General features: G+C 39.6%; 1 protein-coding gene across 1 annotated transcript; it reads left to right on the plus strand.

The window, feature by feature from the left end:
• The first annotated feature begins 4,674 nt into the window (after positions 1-4,674).
• On the plus strand, positions 4,675-14,342 carry CCNG1 (cyclin G1). The gene is made up of 7 exons (XM_006864935.1): positions 4,675-4,858; positions 6,616-6,879; positions 9,937-10,190; positions 12,210-12,288; positions 12,371-12,469; positions 12,673-12,867; positions 14,017-14,342. Exons 2-6 carry the CDS (start codon positions 6,616-6,618, stop codon positions 12,862-12,864), a joined length of 888 nt encoding a protein of 295 aa, XP_006864997.1. The 5' UTR covers positions 4,675-4,858; the 3' UTR covers positions 12,865-12,867; positions 14,017-14,342.
• Positions 14,343-20,216: the final 5,874 nt, after the last annotated feature.

A 20,216-nucleotide genomic window follows, 5' to 3' on the forward strand; every position in this document is an offset into this window, starting at 1 on the left:
CACTGGTGACAAGTCAGTTCTGACTCGTGACAATCCCTTGTGTGCCAGAGTAGAATTGCTCCATAGGCTTATTTGGGGCTGTCATCATTTACGGAATTATATAGCCAAGCCTATCTTCTATAATAAGGAGCTCTGGTAGCATAGTGGTTACCAATCGGGCTGTGAGCCTCAAGGTCATCAGTTTGAAACTACCAGCAGCTCCATGGAAGAAAGATGAGGCTTTCTGCTCCCATAAAGATTTCCAGCCTCAGAAGCCCTCTTCAGGGTCGCTATGGGTTGGAACCGACTCATTGGCACTTAACAACAACAACCACAACAATCTTCTATAATGTCATTGAGTGGGTTCAAACCACCCACCTTTGGGTTAGTAGTTGAGTGCAAGGCATTTGAGCCAGTGAGGGACATTATACTGGTACTCCAGGGACTAATAAAATTCTATTGCCAAGCACATTTTCTTCAAATGAATATGACCAATTAGATGTACTAGAGAAGAGTTAGGAAGGTGATGGGTCTGTATTAACTAATTGCAGAAGGATCGGGAAGTAGAGAGGAAGGAGCCCTTGTTGACCTTCACTTCCTCAACCCTCAAGACAATTGGACAAGTCTACATCAAAAAGTTCTGACAATTGTCAGTGATGGTGACCAGAGGGTGAGGTGCTTGGACATTTGTGTGAGGAAGGACAGCAAAAAGCCTCATCACCCCTCCTCTGAGGTTAAAGGGAACTGAAACAATTAGGAATTTCCCTACGAACAGGGACAGTGGCACACCACAGTGTGGTTTTGAACTGCGAGGTTGGCAGTTCAAATTCACCAGCCACTTCTTGGAAACCCTGTACTGGGTCGATATGAGTCAGAACTGACTCAAAGCACTTAATCTTTAGAGAAGCCTACTGACCCATCTTTTGCCTACTAAGTGGCTGATGGGTTCAAATTACAACCTTTTCAATTACTGGTCTGGTGCTTAACCACTGTGCCCCACGGCTCCTTAACTTAGTAACAAAGGTTGCCATTTATCAAGTATTCATTGTGTTCTGGACTCAGTGTGTAGCTCTTGATGTATTCTGAATTATTTAATCCTCTTAATAACCCCCAACAAGATGGATTGGCCAGGTGGCAGCATTGATGGATGAAAGTGTGGCAGAAGTAGTGAGGTTGGCCCAGGATCGGACTTTGTTTCGTTCTGCTGTGCATGGGGTCGCTATGACTCAATGGCACCTAACAACAATAACCTTGTGTAAGAATTGATGCATTTGAGTTATGGTGTTGGAGCAGAATATTAAAAGTACCGTGGACTGATGGAAAAGCAATTCTGTGTTGGAAGAAGTACAACCAGAATGGTTCTTAGAAAAGAGGGTGGCCAGACTTTGTCTCTCATACTTTGGACATCTATCAGGAGGGCCCAGTCAGTCCCTGGAGGACATCACACTAGGTAAAGTGGAAAGGTCAGCAGAAAAGAGGAAGACCCTCCAATGAGACAGATGGGTACAATAACAGCAGTAACAATTGTGAGGTTGGTCAGGACTGGGTAGTGTTTTGCTCTGTTGTGCATAAGGTCACTATGAGTCAGAAGCAACTCAAGAACACCTAACAACAACAAAATAAGGTATTATCACTTTCATTTTTTGAGAAAAGAAAATGTAAAGTCAAAATGATTAAATAAATAACTTGCTGAAAGTCATATAGCTAGTTAGTAGTAACCATTTCTGGATTTTGTTCCAAAGGCTAGATATTTATATTGTCCACAAGACTAAATGTTCATAAGAATAGAGACTCGTCCATTTTTTTCTCCACTGACACTGACACAGAGAATGTGCCAATAAATGAACTAGTGAACTAGTGCATCATTGGAGTCCTGGTGTGGTGCTCTGGGTTAATGCGCTAGACTGCAAAGCCGTTTGAACTTCAAGGTTTGCGGTTCAAGCTCGCCAGCTGCTCCTCAGAAATCCTATACAGGATTGCTATGGGTCAGAGTCAACTCAATGGCACTTAACAACAACAACAGTGCATAATTTGAGTCCTGGTACGCCACTGTAGGATAAACACTGGACCACAAAGGCGATTTGAACATCTCCTCAGAAACACTATATGGCTATGAGTCACAACTGACTTGAAGGCACTTAATAACAACAACAGCATTGTATCATTTCATTACATAGAAATGTCAATGGTTTGTAAGCCACTTAAAAAATAGTGTGTATATTGTTGTTATTAAATGCTGTCAAGTCGGTTCCGACCCATAGCAACCCTCTAGAGGATTTCCAAGGAGCTACTGGTGAGCTTGAACCACCAACCTTGCATGCAGTTCAAACTGACTTTGCAGTCTAGAGCATTAACCCACAGCGCCACTCCAGGACTCTAGTGTTTTTGTATATATATAGTGGTGTGCTGTGGTCAGTTCCGACTCATAGCAACCCTGTATAGGATTTCCAAGGCTGTAAATCTTTACGGGAGCAGAAAGCCTTAGGAACGGCTGGTAGTTTCAAACTGCTGACCTTGAGGTTAGCAGCCTGACTCATAACCACTACGCTACCAGAGCTCCATATAATACTTATAATGTACCTTTTTAAATACATGCATCATTAAAGCATTTTAGAATAAAATTAATTTTGTTATAAATTACCAATTTATATTCATTGTTGTTGTTAAGTACCCCCCAGTTGATTCAGACTCACATTGATCCTATATGGAATTTCCAAAGAGCGACTGTGTTTAAATTGTTGACCTTGTGGTTAGCAGTCCAGTGCTTATACTATAACATCACACCAAGAAAATAAAGTTATCTGGTATGGTGCTCTAGGGTAAGCATCTGACTTCTAACCACAAGGTGCGCAGTTCAAATCCACCAGCTGCTATTTGGAAACCCTATACGGATCCGCTAAGAATCAGAACTGACTCAACAGCATTTAACAATAACAAAATTTAGTTGTAGTTGTTAAGTGCCATTGAGTCGACTCTGACTCATAGTGCATGACACTATGCACAGCAGAAAAGATACAGCCTGATCCCGTGCCATCCTCACAATTGTTACGTTTCAGCATTGGATAAGTTTATTTCCAAGGTTTTTCTTTCCCCATTTCCAGGGCTGGTACTGTGACATTGCCCCAAGAGAAGTCATAGCTGGTGGTGTTAAAGGCCGTGGAGTCGGTTCCGACTCATAGCAACACCGTATAAGGTTTCTGAGGATCTGCTGATGAGTCTGAACCGCAGAAGTCGTGGTTCAACCCAACCTTGCTTCCTCCAGTGCTTGTCCTACAACACCACATCAGCAAATCTTTCCAATTTTCCAGTTTTTCAAAGCCCAGTTGTTGATGTTAAGTGCCGCCCAGTAGGTTCCGACTCCTTGTTGTTGTTGTTAAAGTGCCCTCGAGTTGATTCCGACCCATAGCGACCCTGAACAGGGTTTCCGAGGCGCCTCATCTTTTTCCTGCGGAGCAGCTGGTAGTTTTGAACTGCTAACCTTGAGGTTCACAGCCCGATTCGTAACCACTACGCTACCAGAGCTCCTTTCTGACTCATATAGAGACACTGTATAAGGTTTCCCAGGAGTGGCTGGTGGGTTTGAACCGCCACCTTGAGTTTCAAATGGACCTTGCGGTCCAGTGCTTACTCTACAGCGTCACACCATGTGGGCTTTGAAAATTTAACTACCATTTTCAAGAGCTAAAAAGATTCACTGCAGACCCCTCCTCAAGCCTTTTCACTTTTGACAATCAGAAGGAAAAAATACAAGAAGGATTCAGGCTATTTTTCCATTATGGAAATCTCGTATTCAGAGATTAAATTCATTTACAGTAACAAAAAGAATAACAATACATACTGATTTGCAGTCTGAGATTATACTCACGATTATCTTGTAAATATTTATTTTGCATACATCTTGTACATACCTTTTGTATTTATTTTATACTATTTTGTACATATTTCCATTATTATTATTTATTTTTAACAGGCAGACACACACCTTTCATTTGAACCCATTTGAAAACAACTCATCTGGTTTTCTATTAAACTTGTTTAAATATAAAATTTCCAAAACTGGAAAAGGACCAAAGTAGCCCAACTCCTTTCTTTGATAAAATCAAACAAAAAACAAAAATTAGGAAGGAATCAATTGATTTCTAAAGTTCACCCACAGAGAGTTCTATGATTTAATAAATCACACCATAGAAAACCCTATATCTCTGCATCTGTAATAAGAAATGAAGACTTGACGTCTTTTGAAATAGTCTATTTTTAGAAAGAAGGAGGCAGAACCAATGTACAACTAAAGTATGGAACAGAAACTCCCAGTACATTCTGGAACTAAATCCTGTTCAATCCGGTTTGCGGCGGAGATCTGACCCAGACTAGGGTTGGTGAGTGTAAAAGTTAATTTCCTTAGGTCTCTTCTTGAATGGAAGCCCTTAGTAAAATTCTCCAATGAAACACGCTTAAGGAAAGGGGGCGTGGTCTTAAGGGGCGGATAATGACGCATGCTATAATAGAAGGTGCGTGCTGATTGGCCAGGCTTTTACCTAGATGGACCAACCTTCTTTGGGCCAAGTGAGCCATCCGTCAGGACTATACCAATCAGCAATAAAACTAGGGCTCCCCCGCAGGAACGCCCCGCCCTTCAGCATATTACTAGGGAGGTCAAATTTAGCCACTCCTACTCGGTGTAAGGCTTGACTGAAGGTGGTTTCATCTAGGCTGCGCTGCCGAGACCTCCGCCCAGGACGGCCCCCCCCTCCCCGGGCCTCTCCCTTCTTGCCCACAAGCCCCCTCACCTCTTAGGCCTCTCGGACCTAATACCGTGGGGTGAGGTGCGAGCAGGCCCGGGGAGGGTAGTTACTGCTGAGGAGCTGCAGTCGCGATCACGGTGAGGTGGGAGTGCGGGCTTGACCTAGAGGGTACGGGTAGGGAGCAGGGTTGAGGTCGCAGAGTGAGAGGAGATCCCTGGCCCCACACCCTTTTCCTCTACGCTCACTCAGTGAGTGAGGACAAGCCCAGACTTGTCGGAGCATGGTGGGGCGGGGCCAGATCCGTCTTCACTGGGGGTAGTGTCAGTGTCCTCCTGGTCCTAGGGACGAGCCCGGGCCAAAAAAGTTCTGGTGCCTCATCTGCCCTCTCTTTGATTGTCCAACGCTTTCAGTTGTCCTGTCTTTCAGTTGGAGAGGGATGGGATGTCCAACTACCTAGCCTTTAGCTTGTGCCCAGCACACAGCAGACAATGTAATGCAATCTTAATGAATGAAGTTCCCAGGTTCATCTAGAAGACTAGATTAGTTTCTCTACTAGGTACTCCCATTGTTGCTGTGTGCCATTGAGTCAGTTCTGATTCATAGAGACCCTTTATAGGGTTTCCAAGAGCACCTCATGGGTGAGTTTGAACTGGCGACCTTGCGTTAGCAGTCCAGTGCTTGCCCTACAGAGCCACACATACTTCCATAGCCCCCTTTAAACTTCCTTTCCTAGCATCAGTGAAAGTTAACAATTAGTGTTAACTGTGTGCCAAGCACTGTGCTAAACTGCATGAATCATCTTGTGTAATCTTCACAGCATTTCAAAAAGTAGGTATTGTTACCCTCATTTTGCAAATGTAAAATTAAGCTCGTTATTATCATCCCGTGTTTATTAAGCACAAGTAGCGCTGTAGAATCGGCACTGGACTTCGATCAAAGTTGGCAGTTAAAACCCACCCATCTGCTCCTCAGAAACCCTATACAGGGTGGCAATGAGTCACATCAATTCCACGGCATTTAACAATAACGTATGTGCTGAGCTCTTTGCCTATGATTTTTGTGTATTGCACACACATTTATGAGGAAATAAGGCTCAGAAAATATGAAACTTAACAAATTGCTTATATATGGCAGAATACATACCATCTCATTTCAAAGTTCTTTTTATCTAGACTGTTAAATGTTATCTATTGAATCATGGTGTGGCACTGTGGGATAAAGCTCTGGACCGCAAGGCCAGTTTAAGGTTGGCAATTCAAATTCACCATCCACTCCTTGGAAACTGTTGTGGTGGTGGCTATGTGCCATGGAATCCGTTGCGACTCATAATGACCCTGTATAGAGTTTCCGAGGCTGTAAATCTTTCCGGGAGCTGAAAGACTCATCTTTTCTGCGGAGCGGCTGTTAGATTTGAACTGCTGACCTTGTGATTAGTAGCTCAGCTTGTAATCCAGTACGCTACCAGAACTCCTTTGGGAACCCTATACAGGGTCTTTATAAGTTAGAACCGGCTCTATAGCACTGAATGCTTTGAACAAATATTTCTTGAAGATTTGCAATTTAAGGAGAAAGCAGGATTCCTGCCCTCTAGCCCTGGTAGCGTAGTGGTTACGAGTCAGGCTGCTAAATTCAAAGTCAGCAGTTTGAAACTACCAGCCATTCCATGGGAGAGAGATGAGGCTTTTTGCCTCCCCCGCGGATACCACCACCACCACCACCAGGAATCTGCAGTTTATGGTAGAGGGAAACATGATATATGGCACTAATTTCACTATCAGCCTGGGGGTGGGAGGAGACTTGAGTTATATATAGTACTTCTTGGCACAATATCGATGACAAAGAAAGCAGGGAGGGCTATTCTTACACTCCTGTCTGTGTTTTGTTCTATATATAGATGATAGAAGTACTGACAACCACTGATGCTCAGAAACCGCTACACCAGCTGAATGCCCTGCTGGAACAGGAGTCTAGATGTCAGCCAAAGGTCTTCGGCTTGAGACTAATTGAGTCTGCTCATGATAATGGCCTCAGAATGACTGCAAGATTAAGAGACTTTGAAGTAAAAGATCTTCTTAGTCTAACTCAGTTCTTTGGCTTTGAAACGGAAACATTTTCTCTAGCTGTGAATTTATTGGACAGGTTTCTGTCCAAAATGAAGGTATGTTAAAGCTACATGATCATGAATATTTAATTCTGATTAATGTGTTTTTACTTTGTGTTAGCTTTTGTCTAACTTGACCTTCCTTTACAACAGGTAGCTGAAACATGATAATTCTATGTGCATTGATGACTTTTTCCTTATAAATCAAGGGTATTACATCATTTATTAGACAAATTTTGAGATGAAAAATAGTCAATATAAAATAGCATTTCCCAGTAGTAGAATAGGTTTGGTATTTTTATTTGTTTTGGGATTCAAGAAACATAAGAGACCTAAATTGTGATTAAGGATTTGAGTGTATTTCTTAATCACTATCTAAATATAAAGTTATATGTTTGAGTCAAGCCCTGTTTATATTTTATATTTTCAGCATCAGTTTGCATGCAGTAGACAAGAGAGTATATTCTCAAGGAGTAGCATTTCAATAATCATTTCCCTGTATGGATAAGCAGGATATCCATAACTCTCAGAATTTATCTGTTAGAAAATGCATCTGCCAACTCAGTATACCTATGGTCATTGGTGGATAGAGTGTCACTGCCTCACAGTGATGCTACAAGTTAAAACTGATGCAACACAGCGCTTCAGGGTAATGCACTGGACTGTAAGGTCAGTTTGAGCCACAATGTTGGCAGTTCAAACCCACTAGTCACTCCTCGGAACCCCTTTATAGGGTCGCTATGAATAGGAACCAATGTGATGGCACTTAACAACAATATGTAAATGTCACATGCAAATAATTCAGAAATAGCTGCAACAGTACACTGAATGGACTAGAGGTTTGAGCCAGATTCAGATGAGGACATGGAACGAGGGATATCATTGCTGACATCAGATGGATCTTGGCTGAAAGCAAAGAATACCAAGAAGATGTTTACTTATGCTTTATTAACCATGCAAAGGCTTTCAACTGCTATGGATAACATTGCAAAGAGTGGGTATTCTTGAATTGTGCTCGTGAGGAACCTGCACATAGACAAAGAGGCAGCTGTTCAAACAGAACAAGGGAACACTAAATGGTTTAAAACCAGGAAAGGTCTGTGCCAGGGTTGTATTCTTTCACCATATTTATTCAATCTGTATGCTAAGCACATAATCCAAGAAGTTGGATTATATGAAGAAGAACATGGCATCATGATTGGAGGAAGACTCATTAACAATTGGCGATACGCAGATGTTACAGCCTTTCTTGCTGAAAGCAAAGAGGATTTACTACTTACTGATGAAGATCAGAGACCACAGACTTCACCATGGGTTGTACTTCAATCTAAAAACAAAAATCCTCACAACTGGACCAATAACTAACATGATAAATAGAGAAAAGATTGATGTTGTCAAAGACTTCATTTTGTTCGAATCAACCATCAACACTCATGGAAGCAGCAGTCAAGAAATCAAATTGCTGCACAAGATTTTTCTTTTTTTTTAACATACTGACTTTGTGTGTGTGAACTGAGTGATAGTTTACATGGGAGAACATCAACATCAGCTTTACACCTTCGTTTCATTGCAATGATTACAATCTCATCTGTCCATTATCATTCAACAGTATTTGTTTCTTTTCCCTCTATTTTTTTGGGTGTGTGTGGGGGGGGCGGGGGAGATGTACACAAAAACACTCAGGAATATATAATAATTTAAAAACCAAAGGGCACATTCTGCAAGCCGGCCTCCTGGCTACCAGCACTCAGTCCTTCTCTTTCCATGAATCTAGAGTCCTCAGTTACTCCCTCTGTCCATGTTCTCATCTCTGCTTCCATCGCTGGTGTCGCTGCTTCTCTGGATAGGGTCCTGCATTCTGCTTGTGCTCTTCTTCCTTGATGGTCCTACAGTCCTCTGTTTCTGGACTGTATGATTAACTACTTCACTGTTTGTATTACTAAACCTCTACCTTTACAGTTGTAATAGTTGCAATTAGTCATGATAACAATTACTATTGAATCATAAGAATCTTATCTCCATCTCTTTTCACCAGATCCAAGTAGACAAGATGAAAACTATTCAGTAGGGACTACTATCTTCCCCTGCACACTGTTAAACCAAACTCCCTCTCTAAGCCAGTCACTTCATGCCCTTTATTTCCCCGCATTTTAGGTAGTCAATGTCTTAAGTTGAACAAGACTTTTGTAAAGTGTTTTTAAGAGCAAAGATGTCTGTTTAATGAGTAAGCTGCACCTGACCTAAGTTATGGTATAATAGTTGCATATGCATGTCAAATTTGGAAACCATAAAAGAATTGGAAGGACCAGTTCCTGGAGAAGGACATCACGCTTGGTAAAGTGAAGGGTCAGCAAAAAAGAGGACTACCCCCAAGGAGATGGATTGGCACAGATAGCAGTATTGGGCTGAAACGTAACAATGATTGTGAGGATGGCGCAGGACCAGGCAGTGTATGAGTCTGAACATACTTGACAGCACCTAACAATAATTTGGGAATAAGACGGTTACACTGATAACTATCCTAACAGTATAAGACACAACAAGAAATATAATTATAGCTGAAGGGCTTCCAAGAAGAAGAGAAAAAACATAGATATTAGTAAAAAATATATTCTTTGCTTTCATTGGAGCTGGACCGTAAAGACTAGACAGAATTTTGACTGTGCCTGATACATTATACACATTCAGAAAATAGAGTTTAGTAGTGGATGGGTCTTTAAAGCAAAGTAAACAATGTGTTATTGTACTTAAGAATGTTTTTTTTTCTTGTGTTATTACCAAAAAAAAACCAGGTTGGAAAAGACATAACATCCTGGAAGTTATTTAGTTGGTCAAATTGAAACATTGTTTACAGTTCTACAGTGATAGAAAATAGTGAGAATTGTTCTACATGGAGTCCAAATATGTTGAAACTCAGTTACTGAAAAATGTGTTCCAAATGGGGTGGGGTACATAGGTTGACAGGCTACAATTGATCGGTGAGTTTATCTAAGTCCATCACAGTTGACAAATACAACTCAAATATACATTTTCGTTATGTTTTGAGTTTTCATCCATTTTTTTTTTTTTTTTTAGATTGAATACATGAGAATGTTAAAATTATTATTTTTTTAGGTACAGTCCAAGCACCTCGGATGTGTAGGACTGAGCTGCTTCTACTTGGCTGTAAAATCAATAGAAGAAGAGAGGAATGTCCCACTGGCAAATGACTTGATCAGAATAAGCCAGTATAAGTTCACAGTTTCTGACTTGATGAGAATGGAAAAGATTGTATTGGAGAAGGTGTGTTGGAAAGTTAAAGCTACTACTGCCTTTCAGTTTCTGCAACTCTATTATTCACTCATTCAAGAGAGCTTACCATTTGAAAGGTATGTGATCTTTGTTTTAAGTAAAGAAAGTTTGTATATCAGAATGGTATTTTTGGTTGTTGCATAAAATCTGGTAAGATTCCAGTCAAAATAAGTAAAATGACTGCATCTTTACAGTATGATAGATAACATTTATATGGCTTTTTAGCCATGGTCTTGTATCTCTCTCCAAGTGATTGGGTGATTGTTGTTGGTGGTGCTGGTGTGTACTGCTCTTGAGTCGGTTCCGATCCATAGTGACCCTGCATAGGGTTTCCCGAGGAGCAGCTGGTGAGCTTGAACTGCCAACCTTGCAGTTCAAACAGATTTGCAGTATAGTACATTAACGCACAGAGCCACACCTGGACTCCAAGTGATTGGGTAGGATTATGCAAATAAGATGATTGTGACCACTAAGGGGAATTGATGTTGTTATTGTTCTGACTCAGAGCAACCCTATATAGGGTTTCTGAGAAGCAGCTGGTGGGTTTAAATTGCAGACCTTGTGGTTCAGAGTCCAGTGCTTATCCTAGAGCACTATACCAGGATGTTGTTAAGTGCCGTTGAGTCAGTTCCGATCCATAGCAAGCCTATATAGGGTTTCCAAGGAGCGAATGGTGAGCTTGAACAGCCGACCTTTCAATTCAAACGACTTTGCAGTCTGGTGCATTAATCCACAGCGCCACATCAGGATAGCTTCCTAGTAATGCAAATAAGGTGTGTGTTACTTTTGTGGTGGTGGAACCATGCAAATAATTTATATAGAACCCTATTGAGGGGATTGGTTAATTTTGCCATTCACTGGGTTTAAAAGTGGAGGCCTGGTGTAGTGCTGTAGGATAAGCAGTGGACCACAAGGTTGGTTTGAACTGCAAGGTCAATGGTTCAAACATACCAACCACTCCTCGGAAACCCTATACAAGGTTACTGAGTCAGAACCAACTCAAAGGCAATTAACTTATGGTTTAAAAGAAAGTCAATGTTAGAGCAGAGTGGGGACCTCATCCCCAAGAGGAAGAGACGAAGCTAAGCACATTCTTTGGACACAGGTACCTGTGTGAGAACCTTCTAAAACCCTAAGGACAGAGAAAGCTATAACACTAGAAATATTGCAAGATGGCAAAAAGTAGAAGCACAAGACCTAGGAGAATCAGTGTGAGACAGAGCAGTGAACTTCTTAAGTCTATACTGGAAAGTACACACCACCCCACAAAGCTAGAGAGCTGAGGAAAGGCAGACTTTCTGGCATGCTGTCATATGATGCTGGTCACTTGTCAGCAGACGTAGGCTTGCCAACCCAGAGTAAGAGCTGATTGCCTTCAAGCTGAAGTTTACTGATACAGCTAAAGAGCTCTGTAATACTTGCCCAACCCAAGGGCTAGAGAGAGCCCTGCCTGTGGGCATGGCTGAGAAGATTTGAAGAACTGTATCCTGAGTTGTTTGTGATTCCTACTTTAGCCAATTACTTCCCTGATAAGCCCTATAATCCTGAATATTGTCTGTGAGTTGTGTGTGCCTACTGCAATAAAACACCAAACCCAGCAGAGCAGTAGAGTGCCACGAGATGGATGGCTGGTTATCAGATTGGCTAAAAAGTTGGAGAGGAGGAGTTATGTCAGACCTCCTCTCTATAGGATTCAGCCTTGGACCACTGCTATTTTATAATGATGCTCTCTCCTTCCTCTTGTGAAGTTAAACAACAAAGCCAGGTACTGCTAACCTGCTATTTTTATTGGCTCATGTATATAGTCCTTAGAAGTTATGTTGCTGAAGAAACAATTCCTTTACTTGAATTTATTTTTCCTCTGATACATGTATATATCTTTACCTTATAAATGACATGTATTTTTCACAAATTTATCATTTGCCTAAGTGTACTGTGGTGCTGTGGGATAATGCAGTGGACTGCAAGGTCAGCGGTTCAAATTCACCAGCTGCTTCTTGGAAACCCTACATAGGGTTGCTGGGTTGGATCTGACTCAACAGTAATAATGGGTGTACAATTAACTGCATCAAATAAACCTAATTTTCTTTTTAAAGGAGAAATAGCCTTACTTTTGAAAGACTAGAAGCTCAACTTAAAGCATGCCACTGCAGGATCATATTTTCTAAAGCAAAGGTAATTTTATAAAGATTAAACCTATTTATTTATACATACCTATTTTTATATTTGATATTTACTTAAAACTGATCTCTTTCAGCCCTCTGTGTTGTCATTATCTATCATTGCATTGGAGATCCAATCACAGAAGTGTGTACAATTAACAGAAAAACTAGAATGTCTTCAGAAACATTCCAAGGTATGTCAAGGTCATAGCTTAAATCTATTAACACTTAGAAACTAAATCACTTGGACTATCTCCTAAAGTGAGAAGTCATGTGTTTATTTGAAACTTAAGTTGCTTATCTTTTTTAAAAAACAAAGACACATTAATAGAATTGCATTTGTTACTGTATCTTAATACTGTAGGACTTTTGAGTAATTTTAACTATCTATTTTCAGATAAATGGCAGAGATTTGACCTTCTGGCAAGAACTCGTCTCCAAGTGTATAACAGAATATTCATCAAACAAATGTTCCAAACCAAATGTTCAGAAGCTCAAATGGATTGTTTCTGGACGAACTGCAAGGCAGTTGAAACATAGTTACTATAAGATAACCCACCTTCCAACAATTCCTGAAGCAGTCCCTTAATCGGTAAAATTAATTCATAGTTATTTAATTCTCCAAAGAGAAAATTCGATAATGCTATTAATTGGAGAATTAAAATCTGAATTATTATTTTAAAAGTAAACAAAATATAGTTGGGATAGCAAAAGGGAAGAAATGACTTCACTAATTTATGATAAGTACAGCCAGATTGTTCCTTGGCATTACTATGGTAAAACGTTGTCTCTTATACATTGGACTTGTTGTCAGGAAGGCCCAGTCATTGGAGAAGGACATTGTGTTTGGTAAATTGGAGAATCAGTGAAAAACAGAAAGACCCTCAATGAGATGGACTGATAAAGTGGCCACAACAAAAAGCTCAAACATAACAGTTGTGAGGATGCCACAGACAAGGCAGTGTTTTGTTGAACTTCTAGACATGAAAAATATAAGATGATTTCAAAAAGTTAATGGAAGAAATTTATCATCATTTCATTCTATTTTTCCACAAACTTTTTGAAGGCCCTTAGTATGTGAAGACATTTATTTATATACATGGACTCCTGGTGTGGCACTATAGGATAAAGACTGGACTACTAACCTCCAGGTCAATGGTTCAAACCCACCAGCTGCTCCTTGGAAACCCTATATGGGGTGTCACTATGAATCCAAATTGACTTGACAGCACTTGACATTTCCACACAGTATAACATGCTAAGAATAAGGAATTTTCCAACCTGTGATATGTGTATTATTCATTTCATTAAATTATCAGCTACACAAGCCTGAGTTGGGCAACATGACTAGAAGCTTGAAACACTAATTTGAGATTTGTTATCAAAATCAGTAGAACTTACTTAAAAAGTAAGATATGTCTCATGGTCTCTATGTTAGGTCTTTGGAAATTGCCAAGGCATTTCAACACTGAAGCTGCATATCATTGTTATTGCAGTTAGACTACTGGAAAGTAGTTGTATGCATAAAGAATGTAAGCCTGGCCTCTGCATTTTTTGCCATCTAAATGACTAACTCACAGTGGTTTTTCTCCTTAATACTAAATGTTAACATTTGTCGATATGACTCAACAGCACTTAACAACAACATTTATGATATGACTTTGAATCTTAAATATTAAGTTAGTAAATTTATGTTTCACTGATTTCTGGTAACTTGGTTTTTGTTTGTTTGTTTAAATAGGATTATTACAGCAACAAAAAACTCTTCTCTGAAGCCTTTTTCTACAACCTTGAGTGATGGAATTCATAGTTAGAATGGATTTAAACTGTGAAACCTCAAAACATCTCAACTGAATTTGTTCTCAGATTAGGGAAACTGACTACTTAATATTATGCTATAGTGGAATTATATTTAGACTTGAATTCACCTGTGATGCATACAAATCTAAGCTAAGAATATAAATGTGAAACTGTAATGATAAGCCTGGGGTGGTAAACTGTGAATCTTTATTTTTAACACTGACCTAAATTTCTATATTGGATCAATATGTTTAGGTGGTATTGAAATAGTAACCTATATAAGCTAAGTCAACTTAAGTGTGATTATATTATGAGGCTTATATCAAAACTAATTATTTTACAAATACACTTTTAGAACATATTAAGGATTACCATTCAAGACAGCATAAATGGTTTCTTGGTATCCATGATGCAAGTACATAATGCAGATATGTGGACTTCATTGCTATCTAGCAATTATATTTGAAGGCTTTTTTATATAAAACAAAAATAATAGACTTGGTAAGTGTGACATACTCATTATCTTCAATAGATTTTCTAGAGAAGAGGAGATACTTGTATTTATGATTTAAAGGTTTTTTATACAGAATCTACTGCCTCAATCTAGTCCCATTGAGAATCAAAATTGCCTTATCCTATTAATGCAAGTTGAGGTTAGATTTAACACTCCAGAAATTTTTACTAAGGACTGTTTTTATAAAACTGCCATTTCCTCTGAGAATTTTGTGTAAAAGGAACAAAGTATATTCTTACTAAATGCCCCCACTGTGCTAAAATGAGAGTCCTGCTGTAGCACTGTAGGATAAGAACTGGACTGCTAACCACAAGATCGGTGATTCAAACCCACAAGCCGCTCCTGGGAAACCCTCTATAGTGTCACTGTTAGAACCAACTTGATGGCACTTAACAAGTGTGCCAAAATAAAATCTTAAGAAAGTAAATAGGCATAAGGTAGCTTAGGTAGCCCTGCTGTGGTGCTTTGGGATTAAAACTGGGCCACAAGTTTGGTTTGAACCACAAGATCGGCAGTTCAAATTTACCAGCCGTTCCTTGGAAACCCTGTACAGGGTCGCTGTGAGTTGGAATCGACTTGAAAGTACTTAACAACAACCGTGAAAGCACTGAAAACAGTTACCAAATTCATTGTGCAGCCTGAGACTATCCAAAACGGTTGTAACCAACTCATATTACGTTTGACATCATGTTACAGATATTTATGGACAAATATGCACGGAAAAATATGCCAAAGAGCCACAATATATCTTAAATTTTCTAAACTATGTTTTGTGGATAAGTTTTCAGTTTTCCTAAATGGCTGATACATTTCAATATTTGAATACATCAGTGTTAATTTTCAATTAGCATAGGTAACCTAACAAAATTACCATTATATTATTAAGGGATATCCCTTTCAATAAAGTTACTGAAATACACTGAGTTGCTGGGTGGTTTTGTTTTACTTACTTGATTATATTGGTAATTTGATAACAGCTCCTTTTGTTCAGTAATATTTAAACAGTGCTTGAGTTCTTGTGTGGTGCTGTGGGTCAATGTGCTGGACTGCAAAGTAAATTTGAACTGCAAGGTCGGCGGTTCAAGCTCACCAGCTGCTCCTCGGAAACCCTATACAGGGTTGCTATGGATCGGCACCGACTCCACGGCACTTCACAACAATGGGTCAAGACTGACTTGATGGCACTTAAAAACAACAGTCTTGGTTGGTGCTGTAGGATACGCACTGGACCACAGTTTGAACAGCAAGGTTGACAGTTAAAACCCACCATCTGCTCCTTGGAAACCCTACACAAGCTTGCTGAGTCAGAAGCAACTTGATAGTACTTAACAATAGCAGTCCTGGTATGGCATTGTAGAATGAGTACTGGACTACTAACCTCAAAGGAGCTCTGGTAGCGTAGTGGTTATGAATCAGGCTGCGAACTGCAAGGTTAGCAGTTCAAAACTACCAGCTGTTCTGCGGGAGAAAGATGAGGCTTTTTGATCCTATAGAGACATTATAGTCTCAGAAACTCTGTACAGAGTCACTGAGTCAGAACCGACTCCACGGCACATAACCACCACCACCACTAACCTCAAGGTCAGTGATTCAAACCCACCAGTGCTTCTTAGAAACCATACATAGGATTGCTATGAGTCAGAACCGATTTGACAGTACTTCAACAAAAACAAAGTTAAGATGCGTGGCAAAAAACAAAATCTGTGTAGTATGGCCATTACCTAACTATTTTCTTTCTAATAGTGTGATGGAATCCTGGCATGATGCTGTGGGTTAATCTGAACTGCAAAGTTGTTTGAACCTCAACTTTGGTGGGTCAAGCTCACCAGCCACTCCTCAGAAACCCTATACATAGTCGCTGTGGGTCAGAACTGACTCGATGACACTTAACAACAATGGTGTGGTAGGAGGTCTGGTGGCATGGTTACGAGTCAGGCTTCTAATCTCAAGGTCAGCAGTTCAAAACTACCAGTGGGTGGAAGATGAGGCTTTCTGCTCCCATAAAGATTTACAGCCTTAGAAACCATATACTGGTCACTATGAGTCAAAACCAACTCCACAGCACATAACCACTATCACCAATGGTAGTTAAACACTTGACCTCAAGGTTGGTGGTTCAAACTCACCAGCCACTCCTTGGAAACCCTATACAGGGTCACTATGAGTCAGAACCAACTCATCGCTATGCAACAACAACAGTGGTTATTTGGACTCTTGGTATAGTGCTGTATGATCAGTACTGGACTGAACCACAAAGTCAGTGGTTCAAACCCACCATCTGCTCCTTATAAATTATGCAGGGTCATAACCCATACAGGGCCATAACCCACTTGACAGCACTTAACAATTGTTATTCAAAACAGATACAACTATTGTCAAGTCAGTTCAGACTCATGGTAACCCCCTGTGTTATAAAGTAGAACTGGGCCACAAAACTAATAAATTTAAAACAAATAATTTGAATTTTGACAGCGTGCAATGACATTACCATGGAAATAGAATAGTATTTTCAGTAAATGATTCTGAAAAACCTCATTATCCATATGTGTTAAATAAAAATCCACTTAAACCTCACACATTATACAAAATTTAATTTAAAATGGATCATAGACCTAAATGTAAAACATAAAATCTTTTAGAAATGACTGGCAAAAAATGACCTGGAATTAGATAGAGTTCTTAGATATGAAATCAAAAGCATAATTAAACAGAAATGATTGACTCATCAACATTTAAAACAAAAACTTGCTTTGCAAAATACAGGCTACAGGCTGAAGAGGGAAAAAAGCCAAACTACAAATAACAGCCAACAATGGATTTGCATCCAAAATCTACAAAGAACTCTTAAAATTCAACAGTAAGAAAACAACTTGATTTTTCAAATGTGTAAAAAATGTGAACAACTTCACAAGATTTTATGGATGGTTAATAAGCACATGAAATGATGTACATCATCCTTAATCACTGGAGAAACAGCCTAAAAACATAATGAATTAACCAACCCTCTGTACTGTTCCTTGCTGGCAAGTTAATTCTGACTTAAGGAAACCCCATGTATGCAGAGTACAGTTGCTCTACAGGGTTCTCAAGGCTATCACCTTTCAGAAACAGATTAACAGGTGTGTCCTCCAAGGCACTTCTGGGTAGGTTCAAACTACTAACCTTTCAGCTAGCAAATGGCTCTTTGCCACCATACCCTGCTGGGAAATCTTTAGCACATAATATGAGAATAGCTAAAATGAAAAATATTGACAGTACCAAGTGCTGGCAAGGAGATATGAAGGAAGTGCAGCTCTCACTCATTACTGTTAATACAGTCACGTGAAAACTTTGGCAGTGTCTTATAAAGTGAAACGTTCACTTAGCATATGACCCAGCAATCCCACCTAAGTATCTAAAGAAATAAACACTTACATTCTCATAAAAGTCTTTATTTAAATGCTTATAACAGTTCTCTGCATAACTGCTGAAAATGAAAAACAATCCAAATAATCTTCATTATGAATGTGTAGATAAACTATTACATCCATACAATGAAATAACTACTCTGCAATAAAAATAAATGTATGCAACGAGTTAGTCTTTACAGCCTTATGCTGAAAAAATGTTTTTAAAAATTGCATATAATTCCATTTATGTAACATTCTTAAAAAGACAAAATTATAGAGATGAGTAATAGATGTGATTTTCATTGGTGGACGTAGGGTATGACCCCCTAACACAAAGATCTTTTTTTTTTTTAAGTACTCTAGACTCACTCTTACTAGAGAAAACAATTAAGTGTTAAAACAGACAAAACCTCTTCCCTAACAATTCAATCCTTAAGCTACTGGATATAGTTGAACAAGAGTAGGCACCTTGCTAAAGAGTGTATGTGAGCTGTAGTGGCTCAGAGTGGGATGTTATTTTCAATAAACTTGTATGCATGCGAAAGTTGGACAGTGAATAAGGAGTCTAGAGTAAGATGACCCTTTAGCAAGATGACCAAACTTCGTCTCTCATACTTTGGGCATATTGTCAGGAGGGACCACTCGCTAGAGAAGGATATCATGTTTGGTAAGGTGGAGGATCAGAGGAAAAGAAGAAGACCCCCAATGAGATGGATTGGCCAATTGGCAGCATTGATGGGCTCAAGCGTGGCAACAATAGTGAGGTTGGCCCAGGATCAGGCAGTGTTTCGTTCTGCTGTGCATAAGGTCGTTATGGGTCGGTACCAACTCGATGGCACCTAACAACAAGATTCACAGTGGTCCTGAGTAGGATTTCTAAGGAGTAGCTGATGGGTTTGAGGTGCCAATCTTGCAGTTAGCAGTGTAGTGTTTATCCTACAGCACCACCCCATGGCATGAGAGAATTTTAGTGGTGATGCAACTGTTTTGTATCTTGAAATGGGTGATAATTACATACATCTATATAGGTTTTCATTTGAATATTATAATGAAATGTACAAAGAGCTGGAGTTAGAAAACCAACAGGAAGAACACACTCAGCACTTCTCAAGCTGAAATAGCTGAAGAAAAAGTTCAAGCCTCAACTGGCAATACTGAAGGAAATGCAGCAGCAATGGGCTCAAGAATAACAATTGTGAGGTTGCTGCAGGACCAGGCAAAGTTTTGTTGTGCATAAGGTCATTCTTAGTCAGGACCAACTTGACAGCACCAAACAACAACATACATGTTTTCAAGTCCATAAAACTATGTTACTGGTATGGTACTATACGGGGAAGCACTGGACTGATAATCAAAAGGTAGGTGGCTCAAACCCACTAACCGATTCTTAGAAACCCCATACAGGGTCGCTATGAGTCAAAACCAACTCACTGGCATGTAACAAAAACATGCTCCTCCCGAAAGTTAATTTTATTGTATTTTTTAAAATACTACAAAAACTAAGAATGTCAAAGAGAGAAAACAACTAAGTGTTAAAACAGACAAAACCTCTTCCCTAACAATTCAATCCTGTTATTGGGTATAGTTGAGCAAGAGTAGGCATCTTGCTAAAGGGCATCAAGCTGCAATGGCTCAGAGTGGGATGTTAGGGTCAAAGAAGGTTAAGGAAAGCATCTTGCTTGGCAATGATGTAGGTATTCACATGATAAGATGGCCTAGAAATAAAGATACTAAGAACCAGGTTTCCCACTATTGTCTGAAGGGAATTTGTAAAGAGATAAAACTAAAGTGAACCTCATGGGATTAAAACTGAAAGTATTAGGGTAAGCTTGTTTACAATATTTATAGAAATAATTATGGATATAAATATACACAGTATATATACTCTTACAGCAATGAGCATGCCTAGTACATAGATTTTGGCTTCTAAACACTTCTCCACTAAAGAGGGCCAAGATTCCTTGAAAAAATTGCTGATTCTTGCACTAGATTTGTTGTTGTTGTTAAGTGCCGTCGAGTCGGTTCCGACCCATAGCGACCCTGTACAGGGTTTCCAAGGGTGTAAATCTTTACGGGAGTAGAAAGCCTCATCTTTCTCCCGCGGAGCAGCTGGTAGTTTCGAACTGCTGACCTTAAATAAGGGAAAGTAAATTGAGCCTGGTATACATTATGCCAGAAAGTTAAATTGTTCCAAGAATGATGGGGTCATGTTCAAAAGGGCACAGAATCCACCTATAA

The sequence above is a fragment of the Chrysochloris asiatica genome, unplaced genomic scaffold, assembly GCF_000296735.1.
Source record: "Chrysochloris asiatica unplaced genomic scaffold, ChrAsi1.0 scaffold00073, whole genome shotgun sequence".
In the NCBI taxonomy this organism is placed as follows: Eukaryota; Metazoa; Chordata; class Mammalia; order Afrosoricida; family Chrysochloridae; genus Chrysochloris; species Chrysochloris asiatica.